Source organism: Hordeum vulgare, chromosome 7H, assembly GCF_904849725.1.
Source record: "Hordeum vulgare subsp. vulgare chromosome 7H, MorexV3_pseudomolecules_assembly, whole genome shotgun sequence".
Taxonomy (NCBI): domain Eukaryota; kingdom Viridiplantae; phylum Streptophyta; class Magnoliopsida; order Poales; family Poaceae; genus Hordeum; species Hordeum vulgare.
Window position 1 is genome coordinate 388,993,461 of NC_058524.1, and position 18,102 is coordinate 389,011,562.

At 41.1% G+C, this 18,102-nt stretch overlaps 2 protein-coding genes across 2 annotated transcripts; one reads left to right on the forward strand and one right to left on the reverse strand.

Moving 5' to 3' along the window:
* The first annotated feature begins 7,426 nt into the window (after nucleotides 1-7,426).
* LOC123412743 (transmembrane protein 120 homolog) lies at nucleotides 7,427-11,635 on the forward strand. Its single transcript, XM_045105678.1, has 10 exons — nucleotides 7,427-7,838; nucleotides 8,254-8,332; nucleotides 8,456-8,547; nucleotides 8,883-8,987; nucleotides 9,087-9,166; nucleotides 9,520-9,610; nucleotides 9,681-9,788; nucleotides 10,069-10,155; nucleotides 10,963-11,031; nucleotides 11,110-11,635. The coding sequence occupies exons 1-10, from the start codon at nucleotides 7,641-7,643 to the stop codon at nucleotides 11,290-11,292; spliced, it is 1,092 nt and encodes a 363-aa protein (XP_044961613.1). The 5' UTR covers nucleotides 7,427-7,640; the 3' UTR covers nucleotides 11,293-11,635.
* Nucleotides 11,636-12,623: 988 nt separating this feature from the next.
* Nucleotides 12,624-16,925, reverse strand: LOC123412744 (sphingoid long-chain bases kinase 1-like). The gene is made up of 8 exons (XM_045105679.1): nucleotides 16,678-16,925; nucleotides 15,611-15,982; nucleotides 15,217-15,310; nucleotides 15,099-15,136; nucleotides 14,693-14,839; nucleotides 14,412-14,511; nucleotides 13,317-13,774; nucleotides 12,624-13,083 (listed from the first exon to the last, which is right to left on the reverse strand). The coding sequence occupies exons 1-8, from the start codon at nucleotides 16,705-16,707 to the stop codon at nucleotides 12,928-12,930; spliced, it is 1,395 nt and encodes a 464-aa protein (XP_044961614.1). The 5' UTR covers nucleotides 16,708-16,925; the 3' UTR covers nucleotides 12,624-12,927.
* Between the last annotated feature and the right edge of the window lie 1,177 nt (nucleotides 16,926-18,102).

The following is an 18,102-nucleotide window of genomic DNA, read 5'->3' on the forward strand; positions in this document are numbered from 1 at the left end:
TGATATGTTATAGTTCATCACGAAGCTCTCACAGCTTGGTGGCAGTGACTTTGGAGAACTATCACTATCTCATCTGGAAGATTAACTCCCACTTGATTCAAGCGATTGTCGTACTCAGACAATCTGAGCACATGCTCAACGATTGAGCCTTTTCTCCTGTGCTTTGTGGACAAAGAATCTTGTCGGAGGTCTCGTACCTCTTAACAAGGGCACAAGAATGAAATCACAATTTCATCTCTTTAGAACATCACTTATGTTCCGTGACGTTTTACAACGTTTTAGGTGCCTTGCTTCTAAGCCATTAAGTATTTTGTACTGAACTATCGTGTAGTCATCAGAAACGTGTATGTCGGATGTTCACAGCATCCACAGACGACGCTCGAGGTGCAGCACACCGAGTGGTGCATTAAGGACATAAGCCTTCTGTGCAGCAACGAGGACAATCCTCGGTTTTACAGACTCAGTCTGCAAAGTTTGCTACTATCAACTTTCAACTAAATTTTCTCTAGGAACATATAAAACAGTAGAGCTATAGCGCAAGCTACATCGTAATTCGCAAAGACCATTAGACTATGTTCATGACAATTAGTTCAATTAATCATATTACTTAAGAACTCCCACTCAAAAAGTACATCTCTCTAGTCATTTGAGTGGTACATGATCCAAATCCACTATCTCAAGTCCGATCATCACGTGAGTCGAGAATAGTTTCAGTGGTAAGCATCTCTGCTAATCATATCAACTATACGATTCATGCTCGACCTTTCGGTCTCATGTGTTCCGAGGCCATGTCTGCACATGCTAGGCTCGTCAAGCTTAACCCGAGTGTTCCGCGTGCGCAACTGTTTTGCACCCGTTGTATGTGAACATTGAGTCTATCACACCCGATCATCACGTGGTGTCTCGAAACGACGAACTGTAGCAACGGTGCACAGTCGGGGAGAACACAATTTCGTCTTGAAATTTTAGTGAGAGATCACCTCATAATGCTACCGTCGTTCTAAGCAAAATAAGGTGCATAAAAGGATTAACATCACATGCAATTTATAAGTGACATGATATGGCCATCATCACGTGCTTCTTGATCTCCATCACCAAAGCACCAGCACGATCTTCTTGTCACCGGCGTCACACCATGATCTCCATCATCATGATCTCCATCAACGTGTCGCCATCGGGGTTGTCGTGCTACTCATGCTATTACTACTAAAGCTACGTCCTAGCAAAATAGTAAACGCATCTGCAAGCACAAACGTTAGTTATAAAGACAACCCTATGGCTCCTGCCGGTTGCCGTACCATCGACGTGCAAGTCGATATTATCTATTACAACATGATCATCTCATACATCCAATATATCACATCACATCGTTGGCCATATCACATCACAAGCATACCCTGCAAAAACAAGTTAGACGTCCTCTAATTTTGTTGTTGCATGTTTTACGTGGTGACCATGGGTATCTAGTAGGATCGCATCTTACTTACGCAAACACCACAACGGAGATATATGAGTTGCTATTTGACCTCATCCAAGGACCTCCTCGGTCAAATCCGATTCAACTAAAGTTGGAGAAACCGACACTTGCCAGTCATCTTTGAGCAACGGGGTTACTCGTAGCGATAAAACCAGTCTCTCGTAAGCGTACGAGTAATGTCGGTCCAAGCCGCTTCAATCCAACAATACCGCGGAATCAAGAAAATACTAAGGAGGGCAGCAAAACGCACATCACCGCCCACAAAAACTTTTGTGTTCTACTCGAGAAGACATCTATGCATGAACCTAGCTCATGATGCCACTGTTGGGGAACGTCGCATGGGAAACAAAAAATTTCCTACGCGCACGAAGACCTATCATGGTGATGTCCATCTACGAGAGGGGATGAGTGATCTACGTACCCTTGTAGATCGTACAGCAGAAGCGTTAGTGAACGCGGTTGATGTAGTGGAACGTCCTCACGTCCCTCGATCCGCCCCGCGAACAATCCCGCGATCAGTCCCACGATCTAGTACCGAACGGACGGCACCTCCGCGTTCAACACACGTACAACTCGACGATGATCTCGGCCTTCTTGATCCAGCAAGAGAGACGGAGAGGTAGAAGAGTTCTCCGGCAGCGTGACGGCGCTCCGGAGGTTGGTGATGACCTTGTCTCAGCAGGGCTCCGCCCGAGCTCCGCAGAAACGCGATCTAGAGGAAAAACCGTGGAGGTATGTGGTCGGGCTGCCGTGGAAAAGTCGTCTCAAATCAGCCCTAAAACCTCCGTATATATAGGTGGGAGGGAGGGGAGGAGGCAGCCTCAAAACCTAAAGGTTTGGCCGAAATTGGAGGTGGAGGAGTCCTACTCCAATCCTACTTGGAGTAGGATTCCACCTTCCCACTTGGAAACTCTTTCCACCTTGTGTTTTTCCCTTCTCAAACCTTATGGGCCTTAGTGGGAACTTATTCTAGCCCACTAGGGGCTGGTTTATCTCTTCCCATAGCCCATGAGACCCCTTGGGGCGTGACACCCCTCCCGATGGTCCCCGGCACCCCTCCCGGCACTCCCGGTACACTACCGATGAGCCCGAAACTTTTCCGGTAATGCACGAAAACCTTCCGGTAACCAAATGAGGTCATCATATATATCAATCTTCGTTTCCGGACCATTCCGGAAACCCTCGTGACGTCCGTGATCTCATACGGGACTCCGAACAACATTCGGTAACCAACCATATAACTCAAATACGCATAAAACAACGTCGAACCTTAAGTGTGCAGACCCTGCGGGTTCGAGAACTATGTAGACATGACCCGAGAGACTCCTCGGTCAATATCCAATAGCTGGACCTGGATGCCCATATTGGATCGTACATATTCTACGAAGATCTTATCGTTTGAACCTCAGTGCCAAGGATTCATATAATCCCGTATGTCATTCCCTTTGTCCTTCGGTATGTTACTTGCCCGAGATTCGATCGTTAGTATCCGCATACCTATTTCAATCTCGTTTACCGGCAAGTCTCTTTACTCGTTCCGTAATACAAGATCCCGCAACTTACATTAAGTTACATTGCTTGCAAGGCTTGTGTGTGATGTTGTATTACCGAGTGGGCCCCGAGATACCTCTCCGTCACACGGAGTGACAAATCCTAGTCTCGATCTATACTAACTCAACGAACACCTTTGGAGATACCTGTAGAGCATCTTTATAGTCACCCAGTTACGTTGCGACGTTTGATACACACAAAGCATTCCTCCGGTGTCCGTGAGTTATATGATCTCATGGTCATAGGAACAAATACTTGACACGCAGAAAACAGTAGCAACAAAATGACACGATCAACATGCTACGTCTATTAGTTTGGCTCTAGTCCATCACATGATTCTCCTAATGATGTGATCCCGTTATCAAGTGACAACACTTGCCTATGACAGGAAACCTTGACCATCTTTGATCAACGAGCTAGTCAACTAGAGGCTTACTAGGGACAGTGTTTTGTCTATGTATCCACACAAGTATTGTGTTTCCAATCAATACAATTATAGCATGGATAATAAACGATTATCATGAACTAAGAAATATAATAATAACTAATTTATTATTGCCTCTAGGGCATATTTCCAACACATCACACCCCACCGACAGAGTAAGGAACTGCACATATTTCATGCGATGAAACCACACGTAGTCACTCCACGCACACCACTAGAAATACCAAACCCTTGAAAATAATAACCAAAAACATTGTTAGTTATGCATGCTTCCTTTACACTAATACAAAAATCGTACAAGTAATTGACCTTACGTTTCTTTGTTTTAAAGAAAAAATAAATCTCACATGTCCTTCAATAAACCATAGAGCCTTTACTTTCTTCGCAACCACCAAAACCGTTTATTGTAGTGCGTTTGGAACTATCTATTTTCACATTTTTCTTGCTTGCATAAATTTAAAATATTTATTATATTTTGGGTTGATACAAATGTGACCATTCCATGGAGTGGAAATATCAACGAGATCATGAACAAAAATGAAAATGTCACGATTTCCATTCTCATCTCTAGATCTGTCTCTCTCCACGTCAGTGATGTGCTGACTGCTCACACACGTATGCCATGAGGACACCGATAAGGATGAAATATCGTGTCATGGGCTTCTTTTCACACAGATATCTAATGACGTGCACGACTAATGACAAACACGACAACCCTTAAAAGGTAAATTGACACGTAATTAAAGAGACAAGCATCATCACAACACATTAAGAACACACACATATTTCATGCGATAAAATCATACGTCGACACTCCACTCCCCCCATGAGAAACCCCAACACCTTCCAATGAATAACGAAAAACATACTAACCCCGTCGAAATAAAATAAAACCAAACCCATTTATAAAAAAATCCATGGTATTTGGCACATTCACCTGCCACGATATAAGTACTTTTTATCCACATATTTACCATGATCTATTGAGCTAATTTGCCACGGTATGTTAATTGTTTAGAAAATACATTTTCCTAAATCTTCCACGACATTTTTTTAAGACTTCTTTTAATGATCACATGCCAATTTAGCTCTTGTTTCCGTTACAATGATTTTTTATCAATCCTAGGTAATACAATTTTTTGCATTGAAAATATGTAGTACATTTGCCATGGTACATATAATTCTTATGTAAATTTTATCCACATTTTCCATGATCTACAAAGGTAACTTGTCATAATTTTTTGGGCCATGTAAAATTTCTTTTTTGGACGATGGCAGAAAAAAATCGTACCATGAAAATTTACTTAATGGACCATGGCAAATTTATATTTGGAGCATGGAATATTTATGTTTTGGTGCCATGAAACATTTGTTTTCTACCATGACCAATTTATAATTGGACTATGGCAAATTTATATTTGGACCATGGCAATTCTATTTCTTATGCCATGGAAAATTTATTTGTTGGACCATCGCCAATAATTTTTTAAACATGGATTTTTTTGGAACAAACATGGCAATCCTTTTCACACCATGACAAATTTATTTTGAACACCCCGTGACAAATTTGTTCATATAAGACTATTTCATAAATTTTATTTTTCAGTGATTTTTTTGCCATCATCTCATAAGGCAATGGCAACTTAGGTTCAATTTTTTTAGTTTTCTTGTTCACTTTTAAGATAAGGAATATTTAGTTTCTCATGCATGACAATTGTAAAATTTCATGTATGACATTTAGGTATGGCAAACTTATGTTCAAACATACATCCAACCAGCTGGTAAGTTTATAAATTAGGGGATGAAAGTTTCATAAAGTGTAACATTGTAAATTTTATGTCTTTTATGTCTTTTATTGTATAAGAAAATGTTCCTTCATGCATGGCAATGTTTTTGCAAGAAGTAGTTAACCAGGCCTCTGGCCCAACCACGATTCACGCTGGAAGTCCACCTTGAACGCTCGAGAGAGCGATCTTCGTTTGATTGATTGTCCCTTCCCCGGGGAACAAATTGTTCACTGAAGGAACCTCCATATCTGTTGTTCTCTCAATTGCGGTACATGATAATGACGATTGGGCCTGAGAAATATTGAGAGCAAACGCGGCTAAAACATTATAGTTGTGCATGCTTGCCTTACATTTAACAAAAAATCGTATAAGTGATAAACCTTACATTTCCTTGTTTTAGGGAAATATACACCTCATATGTCCTTCAATAAACATAGGGCCTTTACTTTCTTAGCAATCACCAATATCATTTTATTGTAATGCATTTGGAAGTTTTTCTTTTACATTTTTCTCTCTTACATAGTTTTGCATACTATTTATCTATTTTATCATGTGTTGATACAAGTGCGACCATTCCAGGAGATGAAATATCAAGGAGATCACGAACAAAATAAAAACATGCTTAATTGGCGTGTGATGAGGTGGGTGAAGATAGCTCATGACAACCCAAGCAAAGCAAAAAACCATTGTGTCACCGGCTACATTTTCTCTCTAGATCTATTCGTGATGTAAATAACTACTCACATGCATGTCTATGACATGAGGACGTCAATAAGGATGAAATATTCTATCGCGGGCTCCTTTCCACGTCGTTATCCAATGACGTGCACGACTAATGTTACAAAAACGACAAAACATAAAAGGTAAACCACCACATAAAGATCCAAGCATCATCACACCGCATGGAATCACATGTATTTCAAGCGATCAAACCACACGTCCACACTCAACGCACCCACGAGAAACGCCGTCCGCTTGGAAAAAATAACCAAAACAATTGTTAGTTATGCATGCTTGCTTTACATTTACCACAAAGTCTTACAAGTTATAAACCTTACATTTCTTTGTTTTCAAGAAAATATAAACCTCACATGTCCTTAATAAACCATAGAATCTTTACTTTCCTAGCAACCGCCAAAACCGTTTGTTGTAGTGCGTCTGGAAATATCGTATTTTACTATTTTTTCGCTTGCATAATTTTGAAATCTTTTATGTATTTTATCCGGGTTGATACAAATATATCCATTACACGAAGAAGAAATGTCATGGAGATTACAGAGGAAATAAAAAAATCTAATTAGCGTGCGATGAGGACGAAGATAGCACTTGACAACCCAAGTAAAACAAAGCAAAAAACTATTATGTCACAATTTCCATTTCATCTCTAAATCTATCAGCGTTTACTTTGACAACCTGCACAACTGCTCATGCATATATGTCATGAGGACACCGATAAGGATGATATATCGTCTCACAGGCTTCTTTCCACGTCAATACTGAATGGCCTGCATGACTAATGGCAAGCACGCCAATTCTTAAAAGGTAAACCGTCACATAAAGACACAAGCATCATCACACCGCATCGACAAAACAAAGGCACATGGGTATTTCATGTGATAAAATCACACGTCCACACTCCATCCCCGGCAAGAACCCCCACCCCTTTGAAAGAATAACAGAAAACATACCAATCCCCTCAAAATAGAACAAAATAAAATTAGTTATTACTTCTTTTTTCTGAAGGGTTAAACAAATTACGAGGAACTAGAAGAAATGCACCTTACATTATAAAATTTTATCTAAAAAAGTATATCTTATATAAAAAACAAGGGAGTAACTCATAGTCATTTGAAATTTGCGTGTGCTTTGATCCTCTTAATTTGCAGTCGGGGGAGCGTGCAATTTTGAGAATAAATGCTACCGTGATCTTAGCCTAGAGATATAGATAGTTTTGGTATTCATCGACGTGTACTTAGAAAGCGATTGAGATCGACCCTTGCATCTCAGGGACAACTTTTGTCGACAATAGAAAAAGAAAGAAAAAAAAGAGCAGAAATCTAATGGCAACACCCTCGAAATCTATTCGTCTCCACTGCCCCTATATACAAATATATACAAACTGAAAAGAAAAAGGGGAGGGATGGGGCTATTTAAGAAGACCAGAAATGGGCAAATCGCATCTCGTCGCACCGCATTGATCTAAGCGGATCGCAAATCAAACCAACCCACACCTCTCCCTGCCTGCCATTTCCTCTCTCCCTCTTCCTCCCCTCGCCGCGGGCCCCACCCGTCAGCCTGCCGCGTAGTAGAGACTAGACTAGAGAGAGGGCGACAAGGGAGCAGCTAGAGAGAGAGAGACAAGGAAAGGGCACCGGAGGAGATGGGAGAGGCAGGGGAGCAGACGGCGGAGGCAGCGGCGTTGCGAGCGGCGGAGCAGGCGCGGGAGCTGCAGGACGCCGCTGCGGCGTTGCTTTCGAGGACGTGGGCGGAGGAGGAGGCGCTGCGCCGCCGCGCCGCCGCGCTCAGGGAGGACCTCGCCCGCCTGCGCAAGGCCGCCGCCTGCGCACAAACCGAAAAGGTAACCAGCTTTGCTGCTCCTGGGCTGCCGCGCGGGTTATCCTTCTTCTCCTCCAAGTGTGCCGCGTGCGTGCTCGTGGGCGTGTCGGCGGGTCGCCGAGGAAATCGCCGCGCGGGTGTTTGCTGCGCCTAGGATTCCTAGCGCTGCCAGCTCGGCTCCGAGCGGCTGCGCTGCGCTGCTTCGCCGCTCCGGATCATCTGCTGCGGAAGATCTACGTGCGTGCGTACAACTGCAGTTTGGTGCGCCGTGGAAATCTCGACTTCGGTACTGCCAAGACATACCCGTGGACCCTGGATGCTCTATCTGCGAATCACCGTGCCATCATATGCGTCTGATGCTGCTGATTCTGATCGTCACAATGTGCATGCTCTTCTTATGGTGATGTGACTGTCGCTTCTTTGTGTGCTTGTGGTAGGTCCACGAGGACTTGGATCGAGCGTCATGCCTCATAAGTGACGGTGACATTGCGACGATTCTCCCTAGCAAGGCGCATGGTGATTGCTGCTCCTCTTCAGCTTGAGCTTGAGCGTGTTATTCATTTCTGTCATATTCATCTATACCTCTCTCTTTTCTGAGGTTCTACTCTTCTAACATTTTTCTGTCTTGGGGGTTTACAGGCACTTTTTTGAAGCTACTCTTGGGACCTGTGAATCTCCGCGCAAGGAAGGAGGTACAGCTCAAGGTGAAGGAGGAATACAATAGCTACAGGGTATGTGTAAAATTGTGTTATCACTGGTGAAAATCTAGTCCGCTATTCGTATTTTGAAATGAGGACTTTGCGTGAAGCTGGCTACAAGTTTGTTTGAGCCACCAATAGATAAACAACTTTGAAATTTGGTTTTCCATTTGATCCGAGTAGTCTTTTAGGGGGAATGCTATCCTTCAAACCTTCTACAGAGTTAAAAATGTACCTGCTGAGCAATGTCTGAGTTGTTTTGCAGATATAGATGTTAGATTTGTGGAGAACCGTGTACTGATATAGATAATACTCATTAGCTACAAATAATTTGCCCTTATTAATCCTTATTCCTCTCTTCTTTTCAGGATAGGACTGCCATAGTGTTTCTTGGTTTTCCAATGATTCTGTTGTTTCTTCGGTCATGGCTATGGAATGGATGCTTTCCAGCGTTGCCAGTTCAGCTATATCAGGTATGCTCTGATGCTTGTTCAGGTAATCTGGTAACAATATGAAATGATGCTATCTTCTGAAAGATAAACTGACAGGTAAACTTATCTTATGTTTAACAGGCTTGGCTGTTATTCCTCTATACAACTTTAGCTTTGCGAGAGAACATATTGCGAGTCAATGGAAGTGATATCCGTCCTTGGTAAGGAACAATAACTAACTACTGTGGATCCATTTTTATTTTGAATGGTGATCCCTTCTTTCTTTTGGAATGATGATTCATTGCATTTTAGTATCGACCAGTATTTTCATCTCCTATTTGAAGGAAATATTATGATGCTCTGGGGCTTTAAGTTACCTTACCTGACTATACGATGACAACAATTTTATTCTTCAATGCATGTCTATCCACCTCTGACATGTTGCTTGCTGGCCTTTTCTTGTCATGATTTTGTCTGTTCTTTTCAGTCATTAACTAATTATGCATATAAGCACCAGTAATTTTGGTTTCTTTTGGTGCATTTGGAACTTAATTATTATCATTTTATTCTTAAGGTGGGTATGCCATCACTATTGTGCCATGCTGATGGCTCTTGTGAGCCTCACATGGGAGATTAAGGGACAACCTGATTGTGCACGGAAACAGGTATGCTTATAGATCTTTCTCTTCTGTTCCAAACACGGAAACATGTGCTTAGCCTGTGCTCTTTTCGCAGAGAGGTGTCGAGTTGTTTCTGTGCTGGGCTGTGATGCAAGGTTTTGCCATGATGTTGCAGAACAGATATCAACGTCAAAGACTATATACTCGAATTGCTTTGGGAAAGGTAATGCATTTTGATAGAGAAGGTCAAAAGAATTGGTTCTTTCTATATTTACTCTGGTAGCTCTAGCTTATTATATTCCTTATCAGTAGCTCCTTTTGTGAATAACTTCAGGACTTTTATGACCTTTACTCAACTGAAATTATCTTTGCACCATCTATCTTGTCGCATGGCATGTTTAGGCACCACATGGTTCTTCTACTACATCCATTTACCTGTGCAATTATCTGCTGAAACTTTAGTCAAACTAGTTTTCTTTAACTTGAATGTTTCTTTCCGGCAGGCTAAAAGGATGGACGTCGTGTGGGGTGAGACTGCTGGTGTTGAAGGCCAACTATTGCTATTGTGTCCTGTCCTCTTTCTCTTGCAGGTACGCTGTTATCCTTAAGCCTTTGACCAATAATTGCTCTTTTAGTATATACTTTATGTGGCATAAAATCGATGTGATTTTGTACTCAAAAGTACTTGTGGAGTTGTGGTTATGATTTTGTATCTCATAAATCTCTCCTACTTAAAAAAGATCTGTGGTTTTGTTGTCCGCTCGTCCTTCGCGCAACCTTACATATGTCCCCCCTGCTCTTCCCATTTTGATTTTTTTTCTCCCATCTCTGTTTTTCCCCATCGGGTTTCCCTTAGAAATTGCCTCAACTGCCCCAACTCTTATTGACTTGCCAAATAAACATCTGTTTTCTTTGGTAAGCTAATAAATGCTTACCAAATAAGTGTTTATCAAATAAAACCCTATTTTTCACACAATCACATTAATATGGTGGCAGGTAAATCACGGGCTAACATACTAGAACATTTATGCCCCCATTACACATGGGCAATTATCTAATTGCATACTACTCGCATAAGTGTTGGTCAAATGCTTGTCTTAACGGAACAAAATACGTCATGTAATCTGGAATGGAGGGAGTATTAAATATGCAAATATCGAACCAAGCTCATGAAGGACAGACTAGTTTTGTCTTCATAGTTCACTTTTGATCTTGGTACATGATGTTCTAAAATTTCCTGTTTTACCTGCTTGAATAATAGTATCAGATCATTTATCCAGATTGGTTTTTCTGTGCGATCAAGTGAGCATGCCAGCCTCAGAACATCGAGTTGTAATATTTCTCTCACAAATGTACAACGCTCAAAGCAATTATCTTGACTTCCCTTCTATTTATAGGTCTTTGAGGGTTATGTTGGATTTCTACTTCTTCGGACAGCTCACACAGGGATCATCCCTGAGTGGCAGGTCAGGAACTTCTAGCTATTAATGCAACCAGGATTTATCATATTGGACCCATCTTATAACCTATGCATGCTGTCACAGGTTGTGGTGTGTGGGATCCTGCTTATTGCAATGGCAATTGGCAACTTTGCAAACACAGTGGACACATTGATGGTTAAGTCCAGATTCAAAGCAAAGATGAAGAAGTCCAAGAGCAAACGGGATCTTGCCGCATGCACGTCGCCGACTCGCTCATCGCTGACAAATTCGGCAGCTGGAGCTTGAAATGGAGACGTTCCCGTCACATGAACATTTTGCCCATATTCAATCAGGGGTTATCAAAATTGTAAAGTATTAGTTTTTTGGCCACCAGCTCCTTGTGCCGACAGTCTGTCAAAGCTCATACCCATGTAATCATCAAACAACTAGGTTGCTGATGGTGTCAGGTTGAGGGTTACTAAGAATAAACTGTTCATGTTTGTTTATTTCTTGCTATGGACATCAAGTGGGCTAGATGAACTTAGGACTGTAAGAGGTAGTTACTTTTTTTCCTGGTATAGTTATTTGTGAGACTTAGATTGTCAGAATCAAACATGCAAAGTTGTATACAAGCTGTGACCCTGCCAAATCTTTCTCTGTCAGGTTGTAAGGTTTTTCGTTGATAAGCTCTGGTACCGGTCTCTGGTTTCAGCTGAATCGTCAAATCATCCATGGAGGCATTTTCTCATTTCAAGCTGGCGATGAACTGAAATCAGAGAACAGGTTTGCTCAAAAGTCATGTGAAACCTTCATGTGCATTACTAGCACAAATATATGACTGAAAGCCATTGGATGCATGGGTTCACCGTTCACCTCTCTCCTCTCATAGGTGAATATTAAATGGTGTGCGTCGGTATGATCTTTGCACTTTTGTCCTCTTTTAGTTGAGAGAATTGGAAGATGAGTTGTTTAAATTCGAGATGTTGGAGTGAACCAATTTGCAACATTATCTACATTTTGATCTCAGGTTGCATGTATATTTTCCGCTTTATTTAAAGTTTATTAATACTCGAGAGTTGGTTGAGGTCCCACAAAGTTGGAAGCTCTGCAAATCTTAATGTGCCACCGCTGTGACCAGACAAAATGATCGCTATGGAATTTCATTTGCCAAAGTAAACATAACTGATCTTTGTTTCTTTATCTTGGGACTTATAATGAAAAGTGCATGGATTAATGGTGCACAAAAACAAGATAGACTTTCTCATAGTCTACATTTAGTTGTGGTCCATTGAGCTAACCTTCTTTCTTTTCTTTTGAACGAATCCATTGAGCTAACCTTCTTTCTTTTCTTTTGAACGGATCCATTGAGCTAACCTTGCTTGTTTTGGAATGGTGCCTAGATTATACAATCAAACTAAATTTTGTGCATATGTACATACTACTTCCTCCGTTCCTAAATATAAGTCTTTTTAGAGGTTTCATTAGGGAACTACATACGAATGTATATAGACATACTTTAAAATATAAATTCACTCATTTGTCTTCGTATGTAGTCCGCTAGTGAAATCTCTAGAAAAGACTTATATTTAGGAACGGAGGGAGTAGAAAATATAAAAGACATGATGTTCAAAACCCACTTTAAACAGACGATCAGAATAATGAATAAAACTAAGCTTAACATTACATCTGTACTTTACTTCCATGCCAAGAAGAAGAGGAGACCTCACTTTTCCCGGAATATACACTTGCCCATCAATGGGGGCCCTACAAACCTGGAGTTCATCTGCAGATCTGCAGATCTACAACCTGACGAAAATGGGTGAAAATAATGGCAGAAGACACATTTTTACAGTGCAACAATACTTTGCTAACCACTTAATTTAGTGGGTACATTGCAATATTGCTCAGACCGTCAGCACCACTTCTGGGTGAGTCACAAACCTACTTCTGTGTTCTGGGATGCCGGCCAAGCAACCGGCCTTGTACTGGGAGCAGAGAGCACTGCCATTCTGGTTGGCCTTCCGCCTGAAGAAGCTCGCCATCGACACCACAACCACTGTGGGTACTGCCGACTGGCCTAATCTTTACTTGTTTTACCTGCAAGAAATGGTTGGAAAATCGAGTATCAGAGGTAATTATTACTCAACTCAGCAATCTACAAAGTGAGGCTGTAGAGTGAGTGGAGTCCGGAGATGCAATTAATTTGAAGAAAACAAAGTGAGGCTGTCAGATTCAAGATGCCTGCCTGCCTGCTGAAACAGCCATTACAAGCCAAGTGAAAGAGGTGATAAGAATGAACTATGGGAAGAATGATGCAAAAGTTTCAATACCTTGACATATTCCACAAAAGGGAGTAGAAGATGCCAGCAGAACTGATAGGCAACAAAAAAGCAAAATAATCTGAGTCTTCCACTTCCATGTACAAGAATCAAGTCCAGACTGCCATCATCATGCTGAGCTTTTGGTGCAACAAGTGGAGAAAATAACCCCTGGGCAGGCCTGCAAAAGTGGTTGCAGACCAGAATGCCAAGAAACTCCCCTTTCCTCGTAACCCAATTATCTCCAGTGCTACTATCCATATAAGTACCACTCTTAACCTTGATACCATCAGAAAGCTGGTCATGGCATTTTTCAATCTGTGGCTCCAGGTTAGGATTTTTCTCTGGTGATAAAGGCAGATAATCCACCTCAAATTTGTATTGGGGCAGGGATAAAAACTTAAGAATGCCAGCGATGACATAACGGAAGGGCCCAAGCTGCAGGCGGAACTTTTCAGATAATTGCAGAACTGTAAAAAGAAAAAAATAAATTCGGGATTATAAGTTGACTATATACATACCATAGATATGGGTATGTAAAAAGACAGGATGCATTATTGCAGTAAAACCACACCAATCTGAAACTGTGGCCTAATGGGTATTATTGTCAGCCAATAAGAGGTAACAAGCATGAATGGATCTTCAAAGCAAATTAATCTGATACATCTTTTTCTATGTCATCAAAATCGTAAAGTAGCTTGATCTTGCTCCTATTTTCAAGGGTACAAACAGAAGTTTTGAGAAGGACATTTCACGTTTTCAAATATCTAGATAAGAACCATTAGCATTCTGTATTTCTGTAATCCTACATAGTTAGCAAGATCATAGTAGAAGTTCTGTCATCCGTTCTCGTTCTTGCTGTTGTTTTGTATTATATATATGATCTCCAAACATCATAAACAAAGTTCCGTCTCTTCTTAGTTTTTTACCAACAGCCAAGCCAAGAACAAAATATAACTTTGTTGCCGGAGGCACTTACACAAGGTTTAGCTAGGTTATAATAGCAAGTTTTAATACAGACTAGCATCATTCGAAACAGCTATGCAATAAGAGTCAATCATCACATGCACCACTACAGAGCTACACGTACAGAACAAGTAAACTTACCATCAGCTACAAAACCACAGTAGGAAGCCGTCAAACCGAAATGAGTAACTCCAGCTTGGATCCATTTTACAGCAAACACATCAATCGGTGTGAAACCACCCTACAGAAATATGACCTTACATATTAAATTGTTAATATGTAGAGTCAGATCTAAAAAATGACACTGGAGGGAGGAAAGGAGAGAAATATGAACATTTCAGGGTTGAACAACCTAGTATGTCAAATTGTCAACAGAACTCATGAAGAAAATTATCACTTTCAACATAACATCACGAAATTACCTTGGCTAAAGCAGTTGCTGCTGACACAGGATCCCTGATGCCAAGAACACTCCACACTAATGAATTATCGGAACCAGCAGGAACTATCCCAATAGGAAGTTGAAGCGCCTCTCTCAAATCATCTCTACCAAGTAAACCATTCACAACCTGTTTAATGTATGGAAATGTGTAGTTAGCAGAATGGCTAATGATGCTTCTATTTGTATACAAAAAATAATTTGACAAGCCTGCAATACATGACAGTGGTGTGTTGTTGTCCAAAACATGTACAAGGTGTGGACAAGTATGAGTGCTACGCAGTTCAAAGTTCAAACTCCAAATAATAACTGATGGAGATCAGCAGAAAGTGAAACAGGTTCCCAGCTCAGTCCAGTGAGAAACATATGAAAGGAGGTGAAAATAATACCTCATTTACGACTCCATCACCCCCAACACAGATGATGCCTGTAACAAATGGATACATCAGTGAGTTGAGCAATGAAACAAAAGAGCAATTGCAGAAAAAGATATGTGGTTGATATTACCATCAGGGCATGTACTGAGGTCAACAGTAGAAGCAAGCACCTTTGCATGACCAGCATACGCTGTTTCAACAACCTCCATCGCGAAGCCTGAAAGCTGCACCAGATCAAAATTTAAACTCAAAAGCACATAGGTACCAAAATATATCTTTTAACAGGCATATGCGGCCAATTACAGAACGATCTAAAGAGGGTCATAGCTTACTCAAAAACAGAATTTTTTTTGCTGCTGTCTTGTGGAAACTAAGTATTTCACAGAACTAAGTAGACGGCAATACACTCTCAATGGATAATGACAGAAACAAAAATGATCACTAGTATGAAGCTAAAATGAAAAAAAATGGTAGTTAAAACCAGCGTAAACATTTTGACTTATACAAAACTAGGAACATCTTACCTTCAGTGTTGATTGCACTTTCTTGTAGAAAACCTCACGAGAGCTACGGAATCCAGAATTAGGATTCAGGATGACAAGGACTTTACGAATATTGTTTTGTTTCGCATTTGATTGGTCTTGCAAAACATTAAGTGCTAAATAGCTGGGAAGTTGCTCTGTGTAAGTGGTACTAAGGTCAGAGCAACAGTTTGACACAGTCCGCCTCTGGATGAGAAGGGTGGTCTGCAATCGAGTAGATTTCCATAATTTCCGAGGCAAAAGCACCTGGCCAGCTTGCGGTGTTTGTAGCTTCATGGTATTAGAATACTGATAGTAGCTTCTTGGACGGCGTGAATTGTAGGAAAAACATTCGTTTACAGCACTACAGGATACCTGCAATATGATGAATACATAATATGAGAGAAAGTTCTAAAGTCAACAGCAAGCTCAACATGGAGTATGATGAAAACTTAATGCAGCACCCACGTGCAACAATATATCAGTAACCCTAATATGTTTCAATGAGATGGTACATTAGTCTTAGTGAAGTACTTATATTTCCCACCACAGGACTATCAATCAATACTATACCTGTTTAGAAAGGAAAACAATGTAATATGATGCATAGAAAAACAATATAACTTCAGCAGGAAAAAAGTTTGTGACCATGGCAAACTCTCCATTGCAATGACACCTTGAAAATTCGTGGTTACACGACAGTGATCCAGCTCCATTTCAGATTTAACCCACGGAGAGGAAGGAAAGCTAGCAACTAGACACAAGAAACAGATCTCAGAGCTAGTGGTAGAAAGTCTGGGGAATGGATCACATTCCACATGCAAAATCACTACTACTAGTTAACTACCCAAAATGAAGAGCAGAACAGGAGGAGATGAGAAAATTTTAGAAGAAAAGTTGAACTACCCCTCCTTTTCTTCCCCCGTTCTTGGCAACCTCGAGAAAGCAAGGACATTTTCACTAATCTGCACGCTCCAGTTCCTACTCAGAAACTAAATTCTACTCCCAGGAGATACGCCTAGGAGATAAAACCAAGGAACAGAGTTAGAGAAGCGGGAGGAAGGTTTTACCGGGGATCGGACGAGGCTTCTGGAGCTCATGATCAATCTGGACGCGAGGCGACCGCCCACAGCTCCAGATCAAGAACCGCCTCTCAAGTCTCAAGTTAACAGAGGGAGGGGCCGCAGCGGTGCCGGGGACTCAACGGCGAGCAGCGAGCGGCGGCGACGGAGAGGAGAGTGGAGAGGGGGGATCGCGGAGGAGAAGAGCAGCACGGGGTGTTTATTTCGTGCCCCTTTCCTTTTTGTTCGTTTGTTTTCTGCTGCCGACGATCGGCGGCCGTTGGATGAGGAAGATGGATGAATAAGACTAGGATGGTTTGATTCTTTGGATGTGTGGATGTACTGTCTAGGAGAGCGATTTGGTTCATGTGGGTTTGGACTCGTGCACGTTGTGCAACGCTTAATCAGTGACAAGATATCTTCCTACTTCGGTTATTTTGTTACTCCAATATATACACGCTACTGGGCTTTTTATCAACATTCATACATGTAGACGTACATTCAGCCAATGAGGACACTTCATACATCCTATCATCCGTGTCACATTATCTTAAGATTAACGGAATTAGTACAGACATCACATCTTTTTTAATGAATGCACATCATTGAAAAGGACGAAATAAATCAAGAACATGCAAGCACCGTTGTCATGTCTAGAACTTAAACCGTGATGAACCGAAGATATCACTATCCTTTTAATCATCTAAATATAAATTGATTCAGATATTAGGCTTTATTTAAGAACACTACAACTGGACTGGGCAACGGGCAATGCACTTATCCCTTCGAGGAAGCACGGGATTCCCTTGAAAAATGAGAGACGGTGTCTAGACTTTCAATCTCATTAGTACTAGATGGATGACTATACTTAAATAACTAAACTATCACATTTGATTTTTATCTGTGAAGTACCACTTCTAAATATACTAGACACAACCTTACATCAAGGTCTTGCGGAAGTGTCAATAATACATAACACATCCAAAAATCATACTGCAAGCACTTCCACATCATATGGAAGGACATCTTCCAACATAACACTACTTATGTTGGAATTAATTTGTGGCACAAGGTCTGAGGATCAATCCATAATATGAGACACGACCTTGCGATTTATTAACAAAGTTTATCAACATGGATATATCCCCGATGCATGACTACGAACGCTCATTTCTATGACGTCGTCATAATACCGCACACGGATCACCCGAGTGCCGTCACAAGTTATCGACTTCATGTGCATGCATGTGCTATTATATTGGTATATACTCCCTTTGTTCCTAAATATAAATCTTTTTAGAGATCACACTAGAGATTATAAACGAAGCAAAATGAATGAATCTATACTTTAAAGAATGCTTATATACATCTGTATGTAGGCCTTAGTGAAATTTTTAAAAATAGTTATATTTACGGACAGAGGGAGTATTGTAC